General features: G+C 35.4%; 2 protein-coding genes across 5 annotated transcripts; one reads left to right on the top strand and one right to left on the bottom strand.

The window, feature by feature from the left end:
• Positions 1 to 1160: 1160 nt before the first annotated feature.
• LOC142628964 (uncharacterized) lies at positions 1161 to 2774 on the top strand. Its single transcript, XM_075802986.1, has 3 exons — positions 1161 to 1802; positions 2164 to 2274; positions 2736 to 2774. Exons 1-3 carry the CDS (start codon positions 1161 to 1163, stop codon positions 2772 to 2774), a joined length of 792 nt encoding a protein of 263 aa, XP_075659101.1.
• A 13631-nt stretch (positions 2775 to 16405) lies between these two features.
• LOC142629316 (urease-like) lies at positions 16406 to 25076 on the bottom strand. 4 transcript variants are annotated; one of them, XM_075803276.1, is made up of 19 exons: positions 24945 to 25076; positions 24485 to 24654; positions 24117 to 24190; positions 23893 to 23938; positions 23415 to 23520; positions 22504 to 22646; positions 21748 to 21858; positions 21281 to 21444; positions 20754 to 21132; positions 20555 to 20663; positions 20045 to 20184; positions 19682 to 19819; positions 19487 to 19578; positions 18909 to 19038; positions 18672 to 18830; positions 17836 to 18003; positions 17300 to 17434; positions 16834 to 16905; positions 16406 to 16740 (listed from the first exon to the last, which is right to left on the bottom strand). In XM_075803276.1, exons 2-19 carry the CDS (start codon positions 24608 to 24610, stop codon positions 16519 to 16521), a joined length of 2514 nt encoding a protein of 837 aa, XP_075659391.1. In that variant the 5' UTR covers positions 24611 to 24654; positions 24945 to 25076; the 3' UTR covers positions 16406 to 16518. The 4 variants fall into 4 exon arrangements, with proteins under 4 accessions (XP_075659391.1, XP_075659392.1, XP_075659390.1 ...); XM_075803277.1 differs by lacking the exon at positions 24945 to 25076 and adding an exon at positions 24750 to 24788; XM_075803275.1 differs by having other exon boundaries at positions 24485 to 25021.
• Positions 25077 to 25315: the final 239 nt, after the last annotated feature.

The raw sequence follows: 25315 nt of genomic DNA, 5'->3' as shown, positions 1-25315 counted from the left end.
AAGTAACGTGACTTAAAATCTAGAAACGAAAAGTAACGTGACTTAATTGAGTTCTTTTTTTTTTTTTTTTATAGAAGTGATAAAACCTTTCCTGCTTTCTTAGTAGTAGTAGACTTCTACCCCTAGAAGTAGTACAATTCTAATGATCTCTATAACAACTTTGCTACACCTACCCGGATTAGAAGTCAGTAGAACTCTGAAAAAAAAAAAGTATATATAATGCAAACAAGGCACGCCTCCCATCACAACGAAAAAATTTCTTTTCAATCCAGTTTCTTTCTTTGGATCTCGATTCTTTGTGCGATTTTTTAAAAGCATTCAAGTTGGGTTTTTAAGTTACATTCAAATATTTATAGGTATGCATACTCTTAATACTTTTGCTTTGATTTATTTATTTATTTTTTTTTAAAGAATCAAATTATATGTTTAAACTGTTTATATTTAGATGGATCTCTTAATTTGACTATTCTTAACCATAAATTTATAATTCAAATTATATGTTTAAACTATTTGTATTTATAATGATCTCCTCATTTGATTATTCTTAATCCTAGATTGTACTGTTTGTCTTTATTTTAAGGATATGACATATATATTTGTAGTTAATTGAGATTATGGAGAATCTTGATCATAATAATGAGTCGAGGATCAAATCCTAAACGAACTCGTATCGAAGTGGATGTTGCAAATCTTCCCACGGATCTGGTTTAAAGAATAAAAATTTGTAACTATCATCCTAATGAAAGAGATCAAATTAGAAGGCATTATCTACAAAATAAACCTTGACAACCAGTTGATCATGATTTTCCACAAAGTCAATTTGGCAAAACAAAGCGTCGATTTAATCCAGTGTGGTTCAAAGACTATCCTAGTTGGTTGGAATATAGCATTACGAAAGATGCTGCATATTGTCTATTTTGTTATCTATTTCGACACGATGCGGTGATCAAGGAGGGGAGACTCATTTGTTCTTGAAGGATTCGAAATTGGAAAAAGAATGAGAAATTACGGAATCACGTTGGGGACCTAGCAACGGTGCACATAATATAGCTCAAAGAAAATGTGAAGCTTTGTTAAACCAGAGACAAAGTATTCAAACAGTTATAAACAAGCAATCGGATGTCGAGAAAAGGGAATATCGAACTCGTTTGAATGCATCAATGGATTGTATTTGTTTTCTACTACGGCAAGGATTAGCATTTCGTGGCCATGATGAATCTAAAGACTCCAATAATCAAGGAAATTTTCTTGAATTATTACGGTTTCTTGCAAATCACAATGAAGAAATTGATAAGGCAGTCCTCGAAAATGCTCCTGAAAATCATCAAATGACCTCTCCTGATATCCAAAAAGAAATAGCAAATGCTATAGCCGTTGAGACGATAAATGCTATTATTAAAGATATTGGAGACTCATTATTTGCTATTATAGTTGATAAATCACGTGATATGTCTACTAAAGAACAAATGGCGATTGTTTTGCGCTATGTGGACAAACTGGGACATGTGAATGAGCGCTTTTTAGGCATTACACATGTTAATAATACATCAGCAGTGACACTAAAGAGTGCAATTGAGGAGGTATTTAATAAACATAGCTTAAGCATTAGTAGATTGCGGGGACAAGGCTACGACGGGGCAAGCAACATGCGAGGTGAGTTAAATGGACTAAAAACTCTTATTTTGAAAGATAATCCTTCTGCCTATTATGTCCATTGCTTTGCACATCAGCTTCAACTAACATTAGTTGCAGTAGCAAAAAATCACATCCAGATTGCAACCTTTTTAAACTTGGTTGCAAAGGTATTCAATATTGTTGGAGCATCGTACAAACGTCATGATATTCTTCGTGAAAAACGTAATCTTTGAAGTTATAGAAGCACTAAAAAATAATGAAATTTCAAGCTGAGTCGTGGCTTGAATCAAGAAATGAGTCTAAAAAGACCTGGAGATACACGTTGGAGTTCTCATTATGGTGCACTTGTTAATATTATTCACATGTTTTCTTCTGTAATTGATGTGATTGAAACTATTATAGAAGATGGTTTAGATTCTGATCGGAGCAGAAGCAAATATCTTAATTGGTTTACTCCAAACATTTGAATTCGTGTTTGATTTACATTTGATGAGAGGTGTGCTTGGCATAAGTAATGAATTGTCACAGGCATTACAACGAAAAGATCAAGATATTGTGAATGCTATGAAGTTGGTTGACATTTCAAAGCAACGTTTACGAGTCATGAGAGATGATGGGTGGAACTCTTTGCTAGAGGAGGTTTGCATTTTGTGCAAAAAATAATATTGATGTTCACGATATGGATGATTTTTATCTACCTCGGACACGAAGAAAAGCTCAAAAAATGAAAAATTCACATCATTATCAAGTGGAGCTTTTTTATACTTTTATAGATATGCAACTTCAGGAACTCAATAGTCGTTTTGAAAATTCTGAATTATTACTTTGTGTTGCATGTTTGAACCCAGAGATAACTTATTTTCGGCATTCAACAAGGAGAAATTAATTCGGCTTGCTCGGTTTTATCCAAGTGATTTTCAACGAGTTCAAGTTTCTTTCTTGGATAACCAACTTGAGACATACATCCATGACATGCGGTCCTACGAAGAGTTTTAGCACTTAAAGAGGTGGACAGCTTGTTGAAAAGATGGTAGAAATGAAAAAGAATGTTTCATATCCATTGGTTTACTCATTAGTGACTTTGGCATTGATCTTACCAGTTGCAACAGCTACTGTTGAAAGAGCTTTTTCAGCAATGAACATAATTAAAAATCGATTGCGCAATCGAATAGGAGATCAGTGGATGAATGATTGCTTAGTCACATATATTGAGAAAGATATATTCAAGACTATTGAGTGTGAAGAAATTATACAGCGGTTTCAAAATATGAAAAATCGTCGAGGGCAATTGAGTAAAATAAGCTAGGTGTGAAAAAATAAATTAAAGTTTACATTTTATGTTAGATTTTGTATGACAATTACATTATCATATAGTTGTTTACTTATTTTGTTATTAATATTGATTAATTTTTTTAGATTAATTTTTTACTTCTAATCTTGTCTTTTAATCTTGCTCCCCTTGACCTAAATTCCTGGCTCCGCCACTGAGTGTAAGGCTCGTGCAGTGCAGCAAGGGCAGTGTAATAATAATAGTCAAGTATATGTGTAGGAATGGATCTTACTAGAGTTGAGTGACGAGGTGGAATTCCTTGTGCAAGATCTTTAGGCGGAGCGGGAGTAGGGGACCTAAGCTCAAGGTTGGGGTTGGGTAGCTCGTCTTCGACCTGTTCATCTTCCACTATTTATTAAAGGGTGAACTAGGAAAGGGATCAAAGATATTTGGTGGTTGAATAGAGAAGTCTATAGGAGAATCAGGAGCAAATACAAGAGGATCAGGAGCAACTATAGCAGAAATATGTTCCTCATCTAGAAAAAGATCTAAGATAGAGGAGGAAGATAAGGAGGCACAGAAGTGAGAGAGCTCGACAAAGGGGCAATTTTGCCAAAAGACAACATTGTGGGAGATATGAAGATGATGAAAAACATGATCATAACACCGATACCCCTTTTGAGTTTCGCCATAGCCAAGAAAACAACAAAGCCTTGATCGAGGCTCAAGTTTGTTATGCTCATGTGGCTGAAGAAGAACGAAACAGGTAGAACCGAAGGAGCGAAGGTGATGATAATCTGGAAATGACCCAAAAAGGCGCTCATATGAAGTTTGATTTTTGATGACAGGACTGCGATTAATAGCGTGAACAACATGAAATGCAGCTTCGCCCCAAAAAGGAGCAAGAACTTTGTCAGAGAGAATGAGAGCACGAATAGTGTCAAGAATATGATGAAATTTTCATTTTGCTCTACCATTTTGCTGAGAGGTAATTAAGTGTATTCAAGAGCATTATCAGATCGAAAAATTTTGATGCATTTGGAAAACTGAGTTTCAACCATTTTTGCAAAATTACAATATACTTGCAATAATTCATAACAATGTTTCATATGAAAAATCCAGCTAGTGACAGAGGAAAGCCCCCAAACATCAGAATGAATAAGGTCAAAGATATCAGTGGATATTGATTCACTAGTGTTGAAAGGCAAAACTAGTTGTTTTCCTAATTGACATGAAACACAATCAAAATTTTCTGTAGACACTGAACCCAACAAACCTTTAGAAGCCAATTGTTGAACCCGAGAGGAAGATGCGTGACCAAGTCAAGCATGCCAAAGTGCAAGGGAAAGAATAGAAGAAATTGCAGCAGCTGCAGCAATAGAAGCAAGAGCAACAAGTGGAAGACGAAGGTTATCCATGGAAAACATACGCCCAACTCTAGGATCGGTCCCAAGCTCCTGTCCTGTCCTGTCCTTGGATCCTGCACAATACACCTAAAATAATAAAAAATAATGAGATAACCTAACTCAGCTAATTGTCCTATAGAAAATAAATTGTAAGAAAGGTCAAGAACATTAAAGACCCCAGGAACCGAGGGGTTAGAGGTTGAAACGGAACCTATATTATGACCAGACATTTTGAAACCATTTGCTGTGCGAATATTAAGAAGGTGTGGTGCAGGTTTAAGTTCAAAAAATAAGGATAAGTGAGGTGTCATATGATTGCAACAAGCAGAACCATAAGTTAAGAGGAAGTAGATATACCAGATAAAGCTGAGAGAGAAGAGGAATAAGATGCATTACCAACCATACGAATGACATTAGTGATGATGTTTTTAAGGTCATCTGTGGAAATGGTGAAAATGCGTCCTAAAGATCTAGACTATGCAGAGACGGGAGCCATTGGTTAGACACTCTTAGTGTTAGCAACAGTAGCAGCAGAAATTGAAACAATTGATTTGTTGCAATGATAGCAAGTCTCAATATTGTGGCCAAAACATTTGCAAAAATAGCAAAAACGTTTGCTAGATTGTCGGTGACGATTATTGCAACTAGAAGAAGACCTGCCCTTATTCTTTATTTAGAAGCAAAATATGCAAAAATGGACTACAAAAATGAAATCTACACAAAAAATTGGGTGACAGCAAAAGGTCAACTCTAGCAAAAAGTCAACGGTCAACCATGGTCAAAGTCAACAGTCAAATCTGCCAAGTCAATGGTCAACAACGGCAAGTCAACATATGATATCAACAGGCTAACTGGGCGATGACGTCTATAGATGATAGGACGCTGACGTCAGCTAGGGCTGACGTGGCAAAGCTGTTTGGCGTGTGAGGCGTGTGAACAGAGACCGGCGCGTGTGGCGTGTGATCGAGGTGTAGCTTCTTTGGGCAGCGCATGAGGGCATGTGCAAGCTCCAATTACTGCAAGACTTCCATAATTGAGTAGATTGAGGCAAGACGATCACTATGGTACCTGCAAAATACTTATTGAAGCAAGATGCACGGTGAAGATGGTAAGTGCAATGGTCTGTGTTGTGCGAAACTCCTCAACGACGGCAACTGCAGGTCCGGAACCCAAGGACAATGGTTGGAAGACGTTGGAGATTCTATGGTGAAAGGTTGTGGCGGCTGCTGTGACGGCGAAAGCGATGTTGAGAATGGACTAACACCAATAAAGGCAAGCGATGTCCGTCACTTACCAAAGGATTTAAGATTAGAAGAGGCCGAATCCTTGAAGGGAAGAAGGATTTTGGTGAAGGGGAAGGGTTTGGATTGAGAGAGAAGAGAGAGAGATCAAAATATTTGAGTGAGAAATGAACTAGGTCGAACCTCGAGTATATATAGAATTAGGCATCTTGATAGATCGAGAAGTAACGAGGAGGTGTTGATGGACAAACTGCTTTGACGGATCGAGGAAGTGTCGAGCTTTTATCGAGCAAACAAAGAGTTTAGAAATTTGGCTCCATGGATTGGACTATCTATCAAGAGGTATCGAGAAAACCCAAAAAGACTTCGATAAAAGAAGCTTGTGTTAAGAGGTATCAAGTTGCTGTCGAACTTCTATCGAGCTAGTATTGAGCAAATGGAAACAAGAATTTTCAAGGAGGGAAAATCACATGAGATGATTGCAAACAAGATAGACACCATATCAAATATCAAAGAAGCATGTTAAACACTTAAACATATCACAAACTCTAGATGCAAAGCATTCCTAGATCAAAATACACACTAAACAAGTCTAACAAATTTTATTTTCAAAAACAAGTAAAGGCAGTTTAGTAAGCTTATACAACTACAAGTATCCCTTGTGATGACCAAATCACATTGTACCTGTACAGTAGTATCAAGAGTAGCAAAGAGTATGCATATTGTGTGTGAAACTTTTACAAGAAAGCATAAGTGTCTCATCATATGAAAATAATGATATAAGAGAATAAAAAATATTCACACACAATCATAACCATTTGATGGGGACCATCACCTTTGAGATACATCATTAACTCCCACATCTCCTAGAAACACACTTGCAACCATATATAAAAGTATTTTGATTTTTTTTTCTTTTCATGTTCTTTGCATATTATTCTTTTAAGCATAAAATGAAATATTATGCATGGGCATGTAGGAGAGAGAAAAGAGATATCTAATTATGTAGGCTAACCATCCTTTGCTTACTATGGAAGTGCTACACCTTACCTAGCACGACTTTTATGAATTACACACAGATGTTTTATGATTGACGAGTTTTAGTGGTGAGATAGTTATTTATGTATTTCTCTTAGGATTTTTTTAGTCATTACCATAAAAAAGAGTGATAAAGATATGAATGATAAAAGATTAACTAAATCGTACAAATCACATAACGAGCCACAAAGCTCACATTGCATAGTTGTGCATGAAGATGCTCATCCAAGCTACAAGTGATACAAAATTTAAGAAACCTTGTTTCAAAGGCCATCCAAGGGTACACAAGTACTAGTATACACAAACACACTGTTTTTGTATTTTTCAAAATTTTCCTTTTTTGTTTTTTTTTGAAAGAAACAAACAAACATATTAAAAAGCAATAAAGCTAGATACAGCAATGCAAATGCATGAGAGAGGGAGAAAAAAAAATTAAGCCAAAGAGATTATGCCAATGTTTTGGCGTAAGAATTCAAACCGATGACCATCTAACGGTTTTGTGAAAAGATCAGTTTTTTGATCATCAGTGTTGATGAACTCAATAGTGAGAGTGTCATCTTCAACCAACTCACGAATAAAGTGATGTCAGATGTCAATATGTTTAGTTCGAGAGTTTTAAACTGGATTTTTAGAGATATTAATAACACTCGTATTGTCACAATAAATGGTTAGATGTTTTTGACAAATACCATAATCAAGAAGAAGGTTTTGCATCCAAAGGAGTTGAGTGCAGCAACTACCCGTAGCAATGTATTTAGCCTCAGCAATGGAAAGTAATATGAAATTTAGCTTCTTACTCATCCATGACACAAGATTATTTCCCAAATAGAAACACCCACCAGAAGTACTCTTACGATCATCAGCATTACCAACCCAGTCAGTATCAACATTACCCAGCTAAAACATCATTTGTGTCCTTATCATACCAAACACCAAAGTTATTGGTGGATTTAATGTATTTGATGATACGCTTGACAGTAGTAACATGAGACTCTCTTAGGTTGGCTTGATATAGAGCACACACTCCAACGCTGTAGCTAATGTCAGGTCTACTAGTAGTGAGGTAAATGAGACTACCTATCATGCTTCTATAGAGAGTAGGATCAACACTTTTGCCTAAGAAGTCTACAGTGAGTTGAACATTCAAACTCATGGGAGCATGGTTTTGAAACCCGAACTGTTCAATGAACTATAAAAGGGAGATATTCAAGATTTTTAAAGTTAGACCGGGGTTAAACTGAAGTCAAACCGTGATGACATCATAATTAATTTGATAATTATTGAAGTTATAAATAAATATATTAAATTAGTAAAAAATTGAAAAATTGACTAAAATAATCCCAAACAAATATAGATAGTATTTTTTATGACATAACTTTCCTAATACAAATAAGAGTTATTAAATTCTAAAAAAACATAAATAGCTATTGAGTTTCTAAATTATTTTTAAGTCATGACAAAGCACAGTTTAGTACCCAATAATTTTTATTTTTATTTTATGAGACCCAATAAAGCAGTTAAGAGACAAATTAGTTTGTTTTCCCATGGCCAAGCCCATTTGACTACCGATCATTTTTTTTTCCCAAGCCCATTTAAATAGTCTACTATTAAGCATTTATTATGAATTTTTTTAAAAAAAAACCCAAAGCTAGAAGATCTGAAGATGTTTGTGCATTTAAAAATTGGTTAAAGTACCACCGCACACCCTTGGTGCGATGGTCATTCCATAAGTATAAGTGCTTGTCGGGTGTGGAGGGCAAGGACCGGGGTTCAAGTCTCCAAGAGGGAGCTTCACACACATATACACTTAGATTAGGTTAGAGTAGAATTTTATCTTGTATAAAAAAAAAATTGGTTAAAGTTAAATAAAGAACAAAACCCAAGAAGGAAGTGCTTGACAGCAAGCAAGCATTAAATGTTAGTAGTTGATAGCAAAGCAAATATTAGTGGTTGACAGTAAAGCAAGCAACAACAAAGAAGAAGACTTCAGAAGTAATGAATAAGAAGACTGAATAATTTAGAGGCCAAAAAATGCAGAAACAACATTGGTAAAAATGAAAAATCCAAAGAGAGAAAGAGAGCGAGTGAGACTAAGAATAAGAATAGAAAGATAGCGGTGTGATCTCATCTGATAGCAACTCACGTGGTTGAAACTTTAGCCTTTAACAATGGCCGTAAACCTATAAGTATCCAAAAAAAAAAAACCTCTAATGGTCTAACCTGTGAAAATCGTTAACGGTTTTCAAACCCGGAAGGTTCAACTGTAGTCGGAACGGTTCACTAACTTTCTCACATAGCCAATTCTTGGGGTTTAAAGAACCGTGTTGATGAATAGTTTCTAGTTAACCTGGTCAAACTGTACAATCCGGGTTTCAAAACCACGCATGGGAGTTCTAACAGAGTTAGCAGACTCCAAATCAATTTTTTTTACAAGATTATTTGTATATTTAGATTAAGAGATGAATATACCTGACTCATTTTTTCGAATTTGAAAATCGAGGAAGTAATTTAGCTCTCATATCATGCACATCTCAAATTCAATCTACATCATGCTGGAAAAGGAATATGCCAGATCGTCTTTCATAGACCCGAAGATGATGTCATCAACATATACTTGAGCAACAACCAATTCTCCATCTACCTTCTTGATGAACAGGGTTCGATCTGCTTGTCCCCTTGAAAATTCATTGTCCACAAAATACTCTGTGAGATGATCATATCATTCCCTTGATGCTTGCTTTAAGTCATACAACGCCTTCTTTAGATAAAGCACGTGATTGGGATAATGTGGATCAACAAATCCCTTGGGTTGTGATACATAGGCATCCTTCTTGAGAAACTCATTCGGGAAAGCATTCTTGACATTTATTTGATACAGTCTAAATTTTAGGTTATAGGCTAGGGCTAGTAATATACGTATGTATTCAATCCAAGCCTCTGGTGCAAATGTCTCATCAAAATCAACCCCTTTCAACTTGAGTGTATCCTTGACAAATGAGTCTGGCTTTATTTCGAATGGCATCGCCTTCCTCATCAGTCTTGTTACGAAAGATCTATTTTATGCCTATGATTTTCACACCTTCTAGTCTTGGGACAAGAGTCCAGACATTACTTCTCTAAAACTGATGAAGCTCATCATGCATAGCTTCCACCCAGCTTTCATCTTGAAGTGCTTCCTCTACTTTTGTTGGTTCAACTTGAGACAAATAGCAAGAATAAGACACAAAATTAGCCGCATACTTATCAATTGTTCGCTTCCTCAAGTTTAATTCATTCATATTTCCAACAATTGCTTCTGGAGGATGATTCAATCTAATTTTGGATGAAGGTTCCCTTTCCATATGACCAACAGGTGGAGGAGGAGTGGTTGGTACTGGAGTATCCTCATCATGATTGCTATCAGATGATTGAGCAATATTTGGTGTAGAAGCAGGAGGAGAATTTTCTTCAACTTTGTCACTTACAAGAACTGAAGGAAGAACAGATTTTGGTAGTTGATCAAGCTCCTTTTATGTGGTAGAAGTTAAAGTTTCATCAATCACAACATTCACAGTCTCCGTGACTTTACTTGTCCTTTTGTTAAAAACTCTATACGCCTTGCTAGATGACGAGTACCCAAGGAAAATCCCTCCATCACTGCGAGTGTCAAACTTTTCCACATTTTCTCTATCTTTTAAGATAAAGCAAGTGCTACCAAAAGTTTTGAAATATTTTACACTTGGCTTTCTCCCTTTCCACAACTCATATGGAGTTTTCTTTGTTCCGATCTGAAGTACACTCTGTTTACAGTGTGATATGCAGTGTTCACAGCTTCACCCCATAGATTTTTAGCAACATCCTTGTTGTGCATCATAGCTCTAGCCATCTCCTAAATGACTCGATTCTTACTTTCCACCACTCCATTTTATCGAGGAGTAATTGGAGCAAAGAATTCTTGAGCTATGCCAGTTTCAGTGCAAAATTGCTCTAGTTGAGAGTTCTCAAATTCTCTTCCATGATCACTCCGAAGGCAAATTATACATACTTCTTTCTCATTCTGAAATCTTTTACGCACGATTTCTATTTGTTAAGGTGCTTCAGATTTGGACCTTAGCAAAATTTCCCATGTAAATCTGGTAAAGTCATTTACCATAACCATGATATATCTCTTGCCTCCCAGAGATTCCGTTCTAGTAGGACCAATGAGATCAATATGAAGTAGCTTAAGTGGTTTAAGTGGTCTAGCTGTGGCTATGATTAAGGTTGCCTGATGATGAGCTCTTATATGTTTTCCAAGCTGACATGGTCCACATGTTGCATTGTCAACTTTAACTAGTTTGAGAATGTCTAGCACTGCTTCTTTCTTAGATACGATAGAAAGATGTTTGTAGCTTGCATGTCATATCCTTTGATCCATAAATCTTCATTGAGCATCCGAATGCTATTATAGACTATTTCAACATCTGGAACCAGACCGTAGCAATATCCAAAGTATGGACCCCACCAATAAGTTGTTCACCTAGTTCATTGAGTACTAGACATTTTTCTTTGGAGAACAACACCATGAAGCCTTGATCACAAATTTGACTTATGCTCAACAGATTTATCTTCAGTCCTTCTACATATAAAAGATTAGCAATGTCAGGTAATCCAAGTAAGGAAAAATTCCTTTCCCTTTTATCTAGGATCTGCTTCCATCCCTAAATGTAACATTTCCACCCCTTTTTGTCTCAAAAGTTTTGAAGAGAGAACGGTCTCCAGTCATATGTCTTGAATAGCTACTGTCAAGATACAACAAACATGTATCTATCACTTTAAGAGTAGTATGCATCATGAAACACACTTCATGCTTATCAGTCAAGTCATATGACAAAGTTCTTTCTTTGTAACCTTTGCTAGATAAATTTAACCGAGCCCTCGTCTTTCTTTTGCCAGCAGCCTGATATATGCACCTTTTGAGACAATCTAGTCTTTTTTTGCATTTCTCGAAAATCAACTGTTCTTTCACCTAAGTTGATTTCATCAAAATACCTATATACAAGTCTTTTTCAATCAATACAGATATTAATTTCAAATAAATTTCAAACTTACATATCCTGAGAGACTAAGGTACATCAACGTTAGAATCACAAGAGAAATTATTTGAAAAAGACTTGTTCATGTAATTTGTATCCATAACAACATGGGTCAATGGATCACACAACAAAGATTAAAACCTAATTAGATTGGGTTAAGATAGATTGACTTCGATTAATTAGGTTAAAACCTAATTTGCCCACTCTGATACCACTTGTTGGGTTAAGATAGATTGACTTCAATTAATTAATTCAATTACCCAAGTTGCTTAATTAGGTCAAATTATATACAAATCATGGAGGCACTAACAAATCACCAAATAACTAATATGCTGCTAAAAATAAATTGACACGGTGATTTGTTGACAAATAGGGAAAACCTTTTGCAAGGCAAAAACCCATCAGGTGAATTTAAGGTCACCACTTCCAAGAATCCACTAATCAATAATCAAGTGATTATAAGTATAAGAAATCTTATCACTACCTTAGCCTATCCCAAAATGGCAACCTACAGTTGAACCTTGTCTCATACCACCATTCCTGATTGCAACACTCCTAAATATTTTTCATAACTTCTGTAACATCTTGGGTCAGGTTTGTAGTAAAGAAAAATAAAAAATATTTATTTCCAGGAACATGCCAGCACAGGTGCAAAAAACCATTGGCACTCATCTTCAAATGCCAATAGTTACAGACTTAAGAAAATATTTAGGGATGCCTCTGCTTACGACTAGGAAAACAAATAACGCCTTCACCCCTCTAGTAGATAGAATCAACAATAAAATTCGTCATTGGCAATCCAAACTTTTGTCCCGAGTGAGTAGACTCATTAATAAATCTGTTCTATCACCGCTAGCTTATTACTAGATGCAAAGTACTACTCTACCCAGAGGAGTTTCTGATTTTATAGACAAATCAATTCGTAACTTTCTTTGGGGGGATACACCTACACAAAAGTATGTACATCTTCTTGCCTGGGAAACAGTAACCAAAACTAAATGTTCTGGGGGCTTGGGTATTAGAGATACCAGAAATAGTACCGACGCCTTCCTTACCAACCAAGCGTGGCGCTTATGGAAAAATTCAAATAGCGTTCGGACAAATGGAAAGCCCTCCTCAGAGGAAGAGAGTTATTAACCCAAGCTCTTAATTGGATTGTAGGAAATGGCCAAAATATTAAATTCTGGACTGACCGTTGGATTACAGCAAGTCCAATTCGTAGCCTCATCCAAGGACCTCTTTTGCAGCATGAGCTTGATAGTACTGTCTCAAACTTTATCACTGCTAATCACCAATGGGATTTATCCCTTGCTAGCATAATCTTACCCTACGAAATTACCCAAGTTATTCAAGCTATACCCTTATCCTATAATAACTCCAACTCCTCCCAGGACCAACAAATATGGAATTTGCATTCAGGTGTTTGCTCTGTTAAATCTGCTTATCATCTAGTCCAAAATTTGAATACCAAGGATATGAGAAATAGAGCTGAATCTTGGGCATGGATTTGGAACCTTAAACTACCTCCCAAGATCAAGATATATATATGGAAATGTGCTCATAATAGAATTCCTACAAAAGCCACCCTCTTCCCTCACTTAAACTCCAGCAACCAATCTTGTCCGCGCTGCAATGCTTGTGAAAGCCTCATCCACACTCTTAAAGACTGTTTCTTTGCTCGAAATACTTGGCTATCATTTCCTTATCAGTTCCTTATTCATAATTTCTTCTCACTTCCTATCAATCTTTGGTGCAAACTAAATTTTCGCTCCACAACTGTTACAAACTACACTCCATGGAATACAATATTTGCTTTCACCATCTGGTCTATTTGGCTAGGACGCAACTCCTTGGTTTTTAATAATCAAGATATACCTCATCAAATCATTAAGAAAAATGCTTTGTCTCACGCTACGAAATTTTACTTCCTGAGCTCCGCTCCTACTAGCTTCGCACAGAACTCAATGAGGATCCTCTTCTCCTGGACTCCTGCTCCAAGCCCTTATATTTCCATTAACACGGATGGCAGCTCTAAGGGTAATCCAGGAAATTCTGGAGCGGGTGGGTTAACTCATAATCATGACGAAAATTGGTTTTGGGGTTTCTCATTACATTTAGGTAATACAAACAACACAGTGGCATAACTTTAGGCCATTCGTGAGGCTTTAATTCAAGCATGGAACAGGGGGCACAGATATGTATATCTACAAACTGACTCTCTTATAGCAACTAACTGGTTAAAAGATAATAATACAGATTGCCCACTTGAATTTACTAATTTAATCTTGGATTGCAGGTGGCTCCTAGCCAGACCTTGGACAGTACACATTGAGCATGTTTGGAGGGAGGCCAACCAAAGTGCAGATAGGTTGGCAAAAAGGGGAGCATCTCAAAACTAGAGAGAAATTCTATATGACACATGCCCTACTTTTTTGTTGCAATGTCTTTACTGGGATTCCATGAGTTTTGTTTCATCCCGTGTGGTTTCTGCAAGTGTTTAGTTGTTGTTTCTGTTCTGTGCTTTGTTGTTCAGTAATGTGTAGTTGTAATTTCATTTTCTCTTTTTATCAGTCCTGTGTGGCTGCGCTGTTGTGTTGTAAAACTCTGTTAATGGTTCCTGTGTTTCTTTTCAATAAATTCCCAGTTTTATGCACAAAAAAAGAACATGCAGGTCACAGTGACCCATAACCCAAGAGGCATGCAGAAGCAGATTACAAGACCAAATAGAAAACAATTTTTTCTGACCAAGAAGAAAATTGACGAGGATAAAAATTAAAAACGACACGCTGCTTTACATAGATCGAGAAAGCAGGTTGTGTACATAAATGGAAAACGGCATGCAGTTTAGCTACACAAAGATCCAGCTTAAAGCTGTATATTCCCACTTAGAAAGCATTAACTGGGATTCCTACACCTGCACACCTGCTGCCAAGATAATAGAAACACTATGAAAGTAAAATATACAGTGTTACAGTAGGAACAGTGCAGAGGTTCTTTTTCTATTCTTTGGAGAGAGAGAGAGATTGTGTTTTATTTGAATGAATTTGTAAATGTAGAGTGGAAGTCTGTCAACTGCTAACATACCTTCAGCAAGACAAAAGGAGACTGCTATCATACCTTAATAGTTGATAATAGGCCAACACTGCAAGGAGACCAAAACAAACATGCTCCTTGAAGTAAAAAATGACCAAATTCCAGTAAATTCTATAACTGCTACTCTTTTTGTTGAACTTCTTAGCAAATTCTATAACTTTTTGATAATTTGATAGTTCATAGTCATAATAGAGATGGGAGACTTGTGTTTTGGACGGTTCAACAACTTTGCGGATCATCTCAGTTCAATGTTTTCAACTTTTTGCCTTTTTGGTGATAATTCCTTTTTTTTTTTAATCAAATATGTCTTGGCCACTCTTTTTGTTGAATTTGTCAGCAAATAATAATATTATTTGATAATTTGATAGTTACAATAGAGAGAAGACATATATTTTGGACAACTTAGATTCTGACCCTCTTAACAACCTACACTACACATAATGTGGCATACTGTCATATGAGAGAGAGAGAGAGAGATATTTTGACCCAAACAAAATATACACATCCGCATCAATTATATTAGTGTTGATTAACCGGGATACCTACAGCTCAGTACCAAATGGTAAATGTGTGTAGGATACTACTGTAAAATAAAATATATAAAATTGATGATTAAAGATAGCTTAATACTTGTTTAGGATGCATCTTAAGATTCTTAATGCCCAATGTCTTTTATTTTTTTTAAACATTGGGCTGGATTGATCACATTTACACTATTTTATTGATCATCTAATTTTGGCAATAGTCTAAAATTTATCCTCACTGTACCATCTAATTTAAGAAACTTTAATGCACTGTACAAGGATTATTACGTATTTAGGTTTGATTTGGAGTTATTGAGTGGTTTATGGATTTTATTAGTATATAGACCATCAAAATGATTGTGGAATTGTTAAGAAAAATAACAAACAGTTATTTTAATTGCCTTTAAAAAAAAAAAAACATTTTTACCCTCATCCTGAAAGTGAAACATGAACTGTGAACCACAACTAGAAGTGGAAGATGGTGCATGTTAGTCGAGCCCATCAATGATTATAGTTTATTCCTTAAACCAATGATTTGAAAAAACACCACCATTGAAAACTTTCTGCTTATGTTTTCTTCCAACGAAAAGACAGAACATTCATGTTATACTAACATGACATTAATAAAGGTCATCACATATCAATTTTTAAATATGAAAGTCTTAATTAACACACACACACACACACACACACACACACACACACACACATATATATATATATATATATATATATATATATTAAAACCCATCATTTAGCTAGTGTTATTAATGTCTCTCTAATTAATAAATTAACTAGTACTTTATTAGATATATTCTCATATTCTTGAGTTTGGAATGTTTTGATTGTATACGTATGATGTGATCAATCAAAACAAATTATTTACTCCCAAGTCCAAGTCACTTTCTTAATATTTTTTAGATATTGATACTTTCTCATGTACTTATTTTTATGTACTAGCATTGATGTAAATAAAAACTCCATGCACAACATGAATTACAAGCTACTATTCTATATCTATAATGTCTACCATTTTTATAGCTGGGTGTCTAATGTGGTACACGTACGGAGAACTCTGGTTAGTGCTTTGCCGACTCATAGCTCTTTCAATGTCAAAATATGCATCCAGTTAGAGAGACCATAATTACCAGAGTGCTAATTCATTCATATTTGGAAGGATTATTATTTGTTTCAGTTTGCTAAATTTACTTGAGATTACATAAAATGATAAGAGAGGTTTAGTCATATTATCAATGTTTAAAAGAGGAAGTAGTTTCGAGAAAGAGGAACTGTGGTGGCTGCAGTGCAGGTAAGAACTTCGCCATCTGCTGTCACCGTGTATGTCTCTGGATCCACTGTAATGTTTGGAAGGGCATCGTTGAGCTTCATGTCAGATTTGGTTAGCTTTCTGACATTGCCTACAGCTTCTACTCTTTTATTGAGTCCATACTTGGCCTTAACTCCATCATCTAAAGCTGCCTGTTTGTATGGATAAAAGAGAAAAAACGTTACTAACAAAAGAAGAAAGAGAGAGAGAGAGAGAGAGAGAGAGAGAGAGAGAGAGATCCATGCCTTGCTCACAAAAGCAATGGAGTGAGCACTTCCAGCCTTGCCAAATGCTCCAAACATAGGCCTCATCATTACCTGAAAAAAATGGTCTTAAACTAATTAAAGGAACTTGATGCCATTTATCTTGGGTTCTTTACAGCAAGATTTTTCTTCACAATATAATTTATAAATTATTTAGCCAGTTAAATGCAACTGTCCACAAGTATGTGAGACTTTTTAACGGTTAAAATTCTTTAAACATTATAATTTTTGCTTAAAATTAGTTTGAACTCATAAAGGTAAGCACGACCAGCACTTCAAATGAGAATTATCATCAAGGGGCATGTTAAGATTCTAACCTAACAATGAGAAGATTCTAATTTGCAGCATAGATTTCCATTTATGTAGTCACAATCGTAATATGAGGAATTCAAATTAATGCTCTGCCACATAAAATGATCCAGAGTATAGAAGTAATAACAAAATTTACCGGTTCAGGTGTGGGAATGCTTGCATTTGGATCACCCATATCAGCCCATGCAATTGCACCACCTTTTATTATCATTTCTGGTTTTGCCCCAAAGAAAGATGGCTTCCATAAAACAAGATCGGCCAATTTCCCAACCTGCAAAAACAAATGTCAGTTATAAAAGGAGGAAAAAACTCTTTAGTTTCATTTAATCTTTAATATCAATTACAATGTTACAATTTTTCCGGACTATCCAGAATCTCATGGATCACATCTACTAGTTAGTAAAATGTCAAGATTTAACAGAATTAGTGGGGGCAGACAGCTATATTTGCATGATCTGATAAAAGTATAAACGTCAATTAGTTGTGAAGTAGATGGATTTCTATATTGGAGATATATGGTGGGACCAAATAATGCAAGTGATGTATGCTTTTCTGCCCATTTGCTACTGTAATACATGAAATACATAACTTAACACATAAAAGCAATTGCTTGTTCATACTTTTGTGTAGCTCACATTGTAATTGAGCTCAGAGATATTATACCTAGCATACCTCAACGGAACCAACATATTGAGAAAGCCCATTAGCTATTGCCGGATTTATAGTGTATTTTGCAATATATCGTTTGATACGAAGGTTGTCATTGTCTGGTTCACTAGTATCAATCGGCCCTCTTTGTAACTTCATTTTGTCAGCGGTTTGCCAAGTTCTGATTATCACCTGGCAAGAAAAGAGTTGGCAAAACCTGAGCTTAGCATCATAACAAATAAGAAAATATGTCCCAACCAAGTGAAGACTAAAAGAACAAACATTATGAAGAATTCATGGGTTGGATGTGCACTCAGAGAATGTTAATATGCATTATTGACTTGCAACATAAGATCATAATTGTAAAAAAAAAAAAAAAAAAGAGTCTGAGCAACAAGCCATCATTTTCTCTTCAGATGTCCCTGTCGGCTGTCTTCATATGTCCCTACTAGGATTTGTCTCATTTCAAGGGACAGTGTCATGTTAAAAGTATCTCCATTTGGCACCCATGTCTGTCTCCAAGATTCATTGATCTTAGCAGCTTAAAAGCAGCCCTATCATATCTTATTAATTAGAATGGCTTCAAATGCTCACTATCAAGTAAGTAACAGGTCTGGCCAAGAGCCTTGTACGTGCTCAACTGGTACTTGCTCGTGTTTCCAAAGGAAACATCTAGGTTTCAAATCCTCCCTCCACCAACTATCCAAAAAAGAAAAAAGGTACCAGATCTCATGGTTTTAATGTTTGGCTCCCAGATTTATCAGATAGAAGTTTCTAGTATCAAATGGAAGTACAAACAAAGTTATTTAAACAAAAACTCTTAAGGGAAAAAATTCTCTTAAAAAAAGATAATTATTAACCTCTCCAATGCGACCCATAGCTTGTGAATCAGAAGCTATGATGCTAATTGCCCCCATATCATGCAAAATATCTTCTGCAGCAATTGTTTCAGCTCTTATCCTTGATTCAGCAAATGCTACATCTTCTGGAATGTCCTTATCAAGGTGATGGCAGACCATCTGTATGAATGCATACCAAAATGAGAATTGAACATCCATAATGCATACTGAATCAATTCTTCTATTATCTTCTCATACCAGCATGTCAAGATGCTCGTCTATAGTGTTGGAAGTATAAGGCCGCGTGGGGTTTGTAGATGATGGCAGGACATGTTTCACACCACACACTTTGATGATATCTGGAGCATGACCACCACCAGCACCTTCACTGTCCAAAATATACTGAGAAAGTTAAAAAAAATTGAATTAAAAGATGGAAAAGTTGAAGCAAGGCCAAAGGTAATAGAGTAGACGAACTTATTATGTCCTGTTCACAAGAGGAAGATCTTGTAATCACATGAAAAAGCTGCAATCAATCATAATATCAAGTCATGACAACTTGAAAAGGATGATAGGGATGGGAAAGACTCCCAATATGACCAACAGGGAAAAGATGTCAAATTTTAGCCACTTTGACAAAACAACTAAGGCCTTAGCTATCAATAACTTGTAAAGAGTGTACTTCTTGATTACACTCAAGGTTTTATTTATTCATTATTATTTTTATTTAACCTAATACCTAATGACCATGATACTTAATTAAGTCATAGAAGATTGAAAAACATTTATTCCCTTTTTATTTTTGGTTGGTGGTGTGGGCAGAAGGAAACTTGTACCTGTGATAGGTATGAATAGTTCTTCCTTTAAATGAAGCAATAGTATGTTCTACAAATCCCGATTCATTCAAGGTGTCAGTGTGGATATTAACCTGTCAAAATCAATAGATATGCAGAAAGTTGGTAAGTCATATAAAACACAAAATGTTTCAAATAACTGGAAAAAAATTACTCAAAAAAAAAAAAGAGTAGTGCCTGGATGTCATAATGATCTCCAACAGTCAAACAATTGTCTATTGATGCAGGAGTAGTTCCCCAGTCCTCATGCAGCTTCAGTCCCATTGCCCCAGCTCTAATTATTTCATGTAGCTCCTCAGGTTTGGCACTGTTCCCCTGAAGTAGACGAAGGGAATTACAGAACAAGGTACAAGAATAAATAAAGATGAAGGGAGGAGTAGGGGGGAGGAGCAAGTGGGAAAAACTTTTAGAATTCATAATTTTAGTCGTCCATTAATATATTACAATAATTACTGCAAGGTCCATCCTTAATCGGGTGTAAGGAGAGACATAGAGAGCAAGAGAGAGGAATTTATTAAGTCTACAAATGATTAAGCTTACTTTTCCGGTAAAACCAAAATTTAGGGGCAGGTCATCAGTTGATTGCAGCATTAACTTCATTTGTGATGGCGCTGGAGTACAAGTTGTAGCACGTGTTCCATTAGCAGGTCCTGTTCCACCTCCCACTAGTGTTGTGATTCCTACATATAGTTTTGGAAAAATGGAGTCATTGAACATTTGGAGAAATATTTGTTTCAATTAATTTTCTTTTACATCCAGAGGTTGCTCAGATTTCTAAGGAGCAGACACATTAACTCTAGGTACCAAAAGAACGGTTCAGACAAACTTATCAAGCAGTTTTAAATCATGTGCAATCAGCTAAAAAATGTATGAATTTGATTCCCAACATACGCAGTTGAGTTTGATTAAGCTTTTCTGAATGTTTTCATCTAAATTTTAAAATGTCAAAAATTTATATAAATACAGAGACATATTACAATTTAAACAATAATGCCTTTGTAAGTTTCAGCAGCAGTTTCAACCAGAAAAAATTCCAGTTAGGTAGCTCACCACTTGATATTGCTTCATATATCAATTGAGGGCATATGAAGTGGACATGACAGTCTATGGCTCCTGCAGTAACAATCATTCCTTCTCCCGCAATAACCTCTGTGTTAACCTAATTATTGAAAAAGTATAAGTATGTGCAATTAACGTGGCATACAATTAAACCTTTCATGCTGCTTCTGCATTGTGAGATGAAATTTACCCCAATTATCATATTCATACATACACCATCCATGGTATCTGGATTGCCTGCTTTCCCAAGGGAAACAATAAGACCATCTTTGATACCAATATCTGCCTTGAAGATTCCACTATAATCAATGATCACAGCATTTGTTATAACAGTATCTAAAGAGTCAGCTGGTAAATGCCCACATGACTGGCCTAATCCATCTCTTATAACTTTCCCACCTCCAAAGACGCATTCGTCACCATAAATAGCAAAATCTTTTTCAATTTTAGCATACAAATTGGTATCACCAAGCCGAATTTTGTCACCAGTGGTAGGGCCATACATATTGGCATACGCCTCATGAGAGATAATGGTTGTGAAAGCAGACTCTTCTCCGGTAACACCTTCACTGAAAAATCAATTCTGAGGTAAAGCATTTCCATTTATCCTTTATCATTTAAGTGGAACATGTTTACTCATTCAAACAACAATCTCATTGATATCACAAAACAGAATTGAAACAAGCAGCATGGATTTGCCCTAGGAGAAGATCTAACCTAACATTTGTTGCGTCAAGATTTCGACAACCTCTCGAGTTTACAGCTTCCATGATGACTTTGAAATTAGCATGACCGACCGGACCATCAACAATGCCATTTCCCCCTCTGATCACTTTCTTACCTCCAATGCTTACAAGTGTTACACATTTAGCTTCCCCAGGCTGGCCAAGCAAAACATCATTGACACTTAAAACGCATAGAGTTAAAAAGTCAAAGAGCTGAACATGTCTGTGCAAGCTGATATTAAAGGGGGAAATAGTTTTTGTTTACAATATGATTAAAAACTACTTTTTTTGCTAGGTAATATTTTATTTAGACATGAAGTAATAAAATGCCAAAGATATAGGCAAATATTTATTTACAGCAGATAAACAACTAAACAAATTTTAGTTTAATTTCATTGATTAACAGTAAAAACTTATAAAATGAAAATAAAAGTAATCCATAAAGATTGCAAGTTCAACCTCAAATCGTGTAGCTGTCCCTGCAGGTATATTCAGGCGCATGCCATATGCTCTCCATCGATCAAAAACCAAGTAGGGATTCACCTCAATAAAGTGATAGTGGCTGCCAACCTGAAATAGTGAGGAATGATTAAAATAATGGTATCATCTATTTAATCAAGTTAACCACAGAAAGAGAATGCAAACAAGATGTTGACCAATTCAATCTGTTAGAAACATGTGACTTTATCTGTGCTTGAAAACCTTTTATATATATATATATATATATATATATATATATATATATATAAGTACTATACACACACCCACTGTGTCTTGAACACACGATCTAACTCTCCCCCTTGCTTTTTACAAGAGGAGGAGGTGTCATATGAGCTACAGCTTAAAAAATTTCTTCATCCGCCAACCATGAGTGAGCTACTATTGACTATTGCCCTTGTAATTCATACAAAACAATTCAAACTACAGAAAGAATCTCAACTCTCCCAACATAGAAAGAGAAAGAAAGCTGCCCTGCCAGTCAACTGAAACAATATTGCAAGCATTTTTTTCATTATTAAAATATCAGAGTTCAGTACTATAACTCAGGAAACATGTACAAGTTTCATTATCAAATCCTGATGTTGCAAATGAACATGATAGGAAGTTGATAGCAGTTCGGTACAAATTGCTAACTAACTACTGATAAATGTAAATGAGAAAGAAAAAAGAAAAGCATCCAACAAATATAAGAAATGATAGGTTAAAGAAAAACACCTGAACTGGCCTGTCTCCGGTGTTGACAACTTTGAGGATTACTGCTTTCCTTCCACGGTTAAGTGTAATATTTCCATCTCCATATATTATTTCGCCAGGAAATTTCTTGTCTTCTACATCAGGAAACTTGTCTAATGAAGGAACTGCACAAAAGTTCTTCATCAATGTGCATTCAATATTAAACATGATGCACATTAAAAGAAATATTTTAACTGCAACTCCATTTATATTTGTAGAGAGCTGGTACATAACCTACTGAACATTTTTTGAATATATTACAGAGGACTGAATAGTTTTGAAGTGAATACACTGAGCTTAACCATGCCCATTAATGAAAGATAGGCAGAAATGTAAAAGGTTCGATTATATTGTTCCGTGCGAAACAAAGTTAATAGATTTTTTTTAATCAAATGAGCAGAGTCTAAGCTCATGAGATATCAAAATCTATTCATATCCGGAAAGTTGTCAAATCTGGCTCAAATTTCCATAGGTCTTTTTGAGGAAAACTTGCTTCAATTTAGATAATAGATTTCCTACTCTTTACAAGTTGCTCACAATCACTTTAAAAGAAAAATATGGAAATTTTCTTTCTAACAAGGAAACAAAGACACCAACAGATAGAAAGTCTTCATCAATCATTATGGACAAGTAACTGTTTACTACAAAATTTAACTGATATTCATCAATGAAAAAACTTGGTTTGATTCTGGCTATATGAAGACTTCAGTTTCTTTTTAAGTTCAAAGGATAGGACACAAAATGTCTAGTCCAGAAGCAATGGGCGCAGAGTAACATATAAAATCTCCATAGAATGCTTCTGCCGACCAAAAATTTTGAAACTACACAATATGGGACATGTAGGTCCCAAAAGAAAGTAATTCTAAACTTTACAACCCAAGGTAAGCCCATACCTGGAAGAAATGAACCGTGTAAAGCTAGCTCCAGATTTCCATTTTCACTAGCAATTGCATCATGAACGGTGATTAATTTAGTCCCATCAGGAAAGGTCCCTTCAACCTACATTCAAATTAACTTAATAATATATAGTTGGAAGCAAATTTCTTTTTTCTTTTTTTAGGGGAAGAAGGTAAGAGGGGGGGAGGGGGGTTGCAAGGTCAGTTTGGCACAAGTTCATCATCAAGCATTATGTTTCAAGCTTGTTAAACCGCAATATCCATAATTGGAAAGTTCAAAAAGAAAAAAAAAATCCAACAAATTTTCATACCAAGTAGTATGCAATAATACTTAATATAACAAAATGACTAGCATGAATTAATTTTTTATATATACTATTTTATCAAAAAAAAAGTACAAATCATTCATTGCTTAGATAGGTCCAAAGTGAAGTTTCATTAATATCAACAAAGAACCTTAATTTTGCTTGATTACCTGTACCATATGCAAAAGATGTGGAACAGCTGGAAGAACTTGTCTCCTGTTAACACACAAAGCCAACATGTAGATGATATAAGTTGGCAACTGTCACTTCTAATTTACCATTGCATCAAAACTTAAACAAGCTACAAGGAGTTGAATTTATGCCTTGCAAAATAACATTAGGAAAACAACAAAATAAAATCAAAACAAATCATAAATAAAATTCACAATTATACCTTCCTAGAAGTTGTTTCCCAATATCCATTAATTCTGCAACCGATTTCTCACCATCGCGTACGAACTCCAAAATCTTAAAACAATTAAAAAAAATAAAAACATCAGTGAAAAGCAACAAATTCTTGATCCTCATTTTTCATAACACACCCAATCTTTCTGCTTATAAAAGCTTCATACATTCATAAGTATATACAAGCATCAACAACAAAACATTAGTCCCAAAAATTTCAGACTAATCATGCCCACATGTTTTCTTCTTTACTGTTCTATCCTATCCAAAATCAAACTCTCTATTGCCTACTTATCATTATTATACAGCTTATAACAATACAATACCAAAAAAGAAAAAAGAGAGAATAGAAGGAACCTGAGTGGCTATGAGTGCCACAGCTTCAGAGTAATTGAGGCGTAAACCACGAGCAAGACGCTTCTGTGCCAAGAACCCAGCATTGTGTAGGCTCAGTTTCTCAACCTCTCTCGGTGCCAGTTTCATTTTCCCACTTCTCACTCTCAACTTTCAGTTTCAGGTCAATGCAACTGTCGCAGTTGTAATCAGAGCCTAAACATTCAGTAACAGGGAAGACCAAAACTGTATTCTTGATTATTGATTAAGCAACTAATTCAGTAATTACATGATCTTAGATCGAAAACCCAGTACAGAAAAATCATTTAGCGATTAAAAAAATGATTTCCTGAAATTGAAAATACAGAGATAAGTTCAGCAGGAGACTTTTTTTTTTTTTTTTTGAGATTGAGATTTGAGACCGTAACAAGATTTTTGTAATGAAAATTATTGAAGAGATGAAAATTGTATTATTAGTTCTTACACTATTAGGGGGAAAAAAAAAAGTGATCTGAGCTAGTGCGGTCGTTGCTACAGAGAGAACAGAGAAGTGAGTGCTTAAACCAGTTTGAGCCATTTTTTCTGCTAAAACCAGTGGTTTTTTTTTTTTTTCTTTATTTTATTTATGGGTGTGTTGAAAAGTTGTGCAGAAAATGTTAAAATACAATGTTTTAAATTTAAGAAATGCTAATTTTTTGTTATGATTCAGCTGTAAACTGACGAGGATGTCTATGGTTTGTTAAAATTAAATATATATGATCTGCACCTCATCTTACAGCTGTTTTACGTCATTCCCGTTTTTCTTTCTTGGGCGTGTACGTTTTCACATCAAATAAAGGCCACTTGAGTGATAAC

This window comes from Castanea sativa, chromosome 3, assembly GCF_040712315.1.
Source record: "Castanea sativa cultivar Marrone di Chiusa Pesio chromosome 3, ASM4071231v1".
In the NCBI taxonomy this organism is placed as follows: Eukaryota; Viridiplantae; Streptophyta; class Magnoliopsida; order Fagales; family Fagaceae; genus Castanea; species Castanea sativa.
Note: the sequence above shows the minus strand (reverse complement) of the source record. Positions and strands in the feature narration are given on the sequence as shown.

Coding starts and splice junctions, on each gene's coding strand:
- LOC142628964 (XM_075802986.1), top strand. CDS start 1,161: ATGGATTGTATTTGTTTTCTACTACGGCAAGGATTAGCATTTCGTGGC. Junction 1,803..2,163: donor TTTTAAACTTGGTTGCAAAG/GTATTCAATATT, acceptor GAATTGTCACAG/GCATTACAACGAAAAGATCA. Junction 2,275..2,735: donor GGAACTCTTTGCTAGAGGAG/GTTTGCATTTTG, acceptor TGATCTTACCAG/TTGCAACAGCTACTGTTGAA.
- LOC142629316 (XM_075803276.1), bottom strand. CDS start 24,610: ATGAAACTGGCACCGAGAGAGGTTGAGAAACTGAGCCTACACAATGCT. Junction 24,191..24,484: donor TGGCACTCATAGCCACTCAG/GTTCCTTCTATT, acceptor AATTGTTTTAAG/ATTTTGGAGTTCGTACGCGA. Junction 19,579..19,681: donor GAGATCATTATGACATCCAG/GCACTACTCTTT, acceptor TGATTTTGACAG/GTTAATATCCACACTGACAC.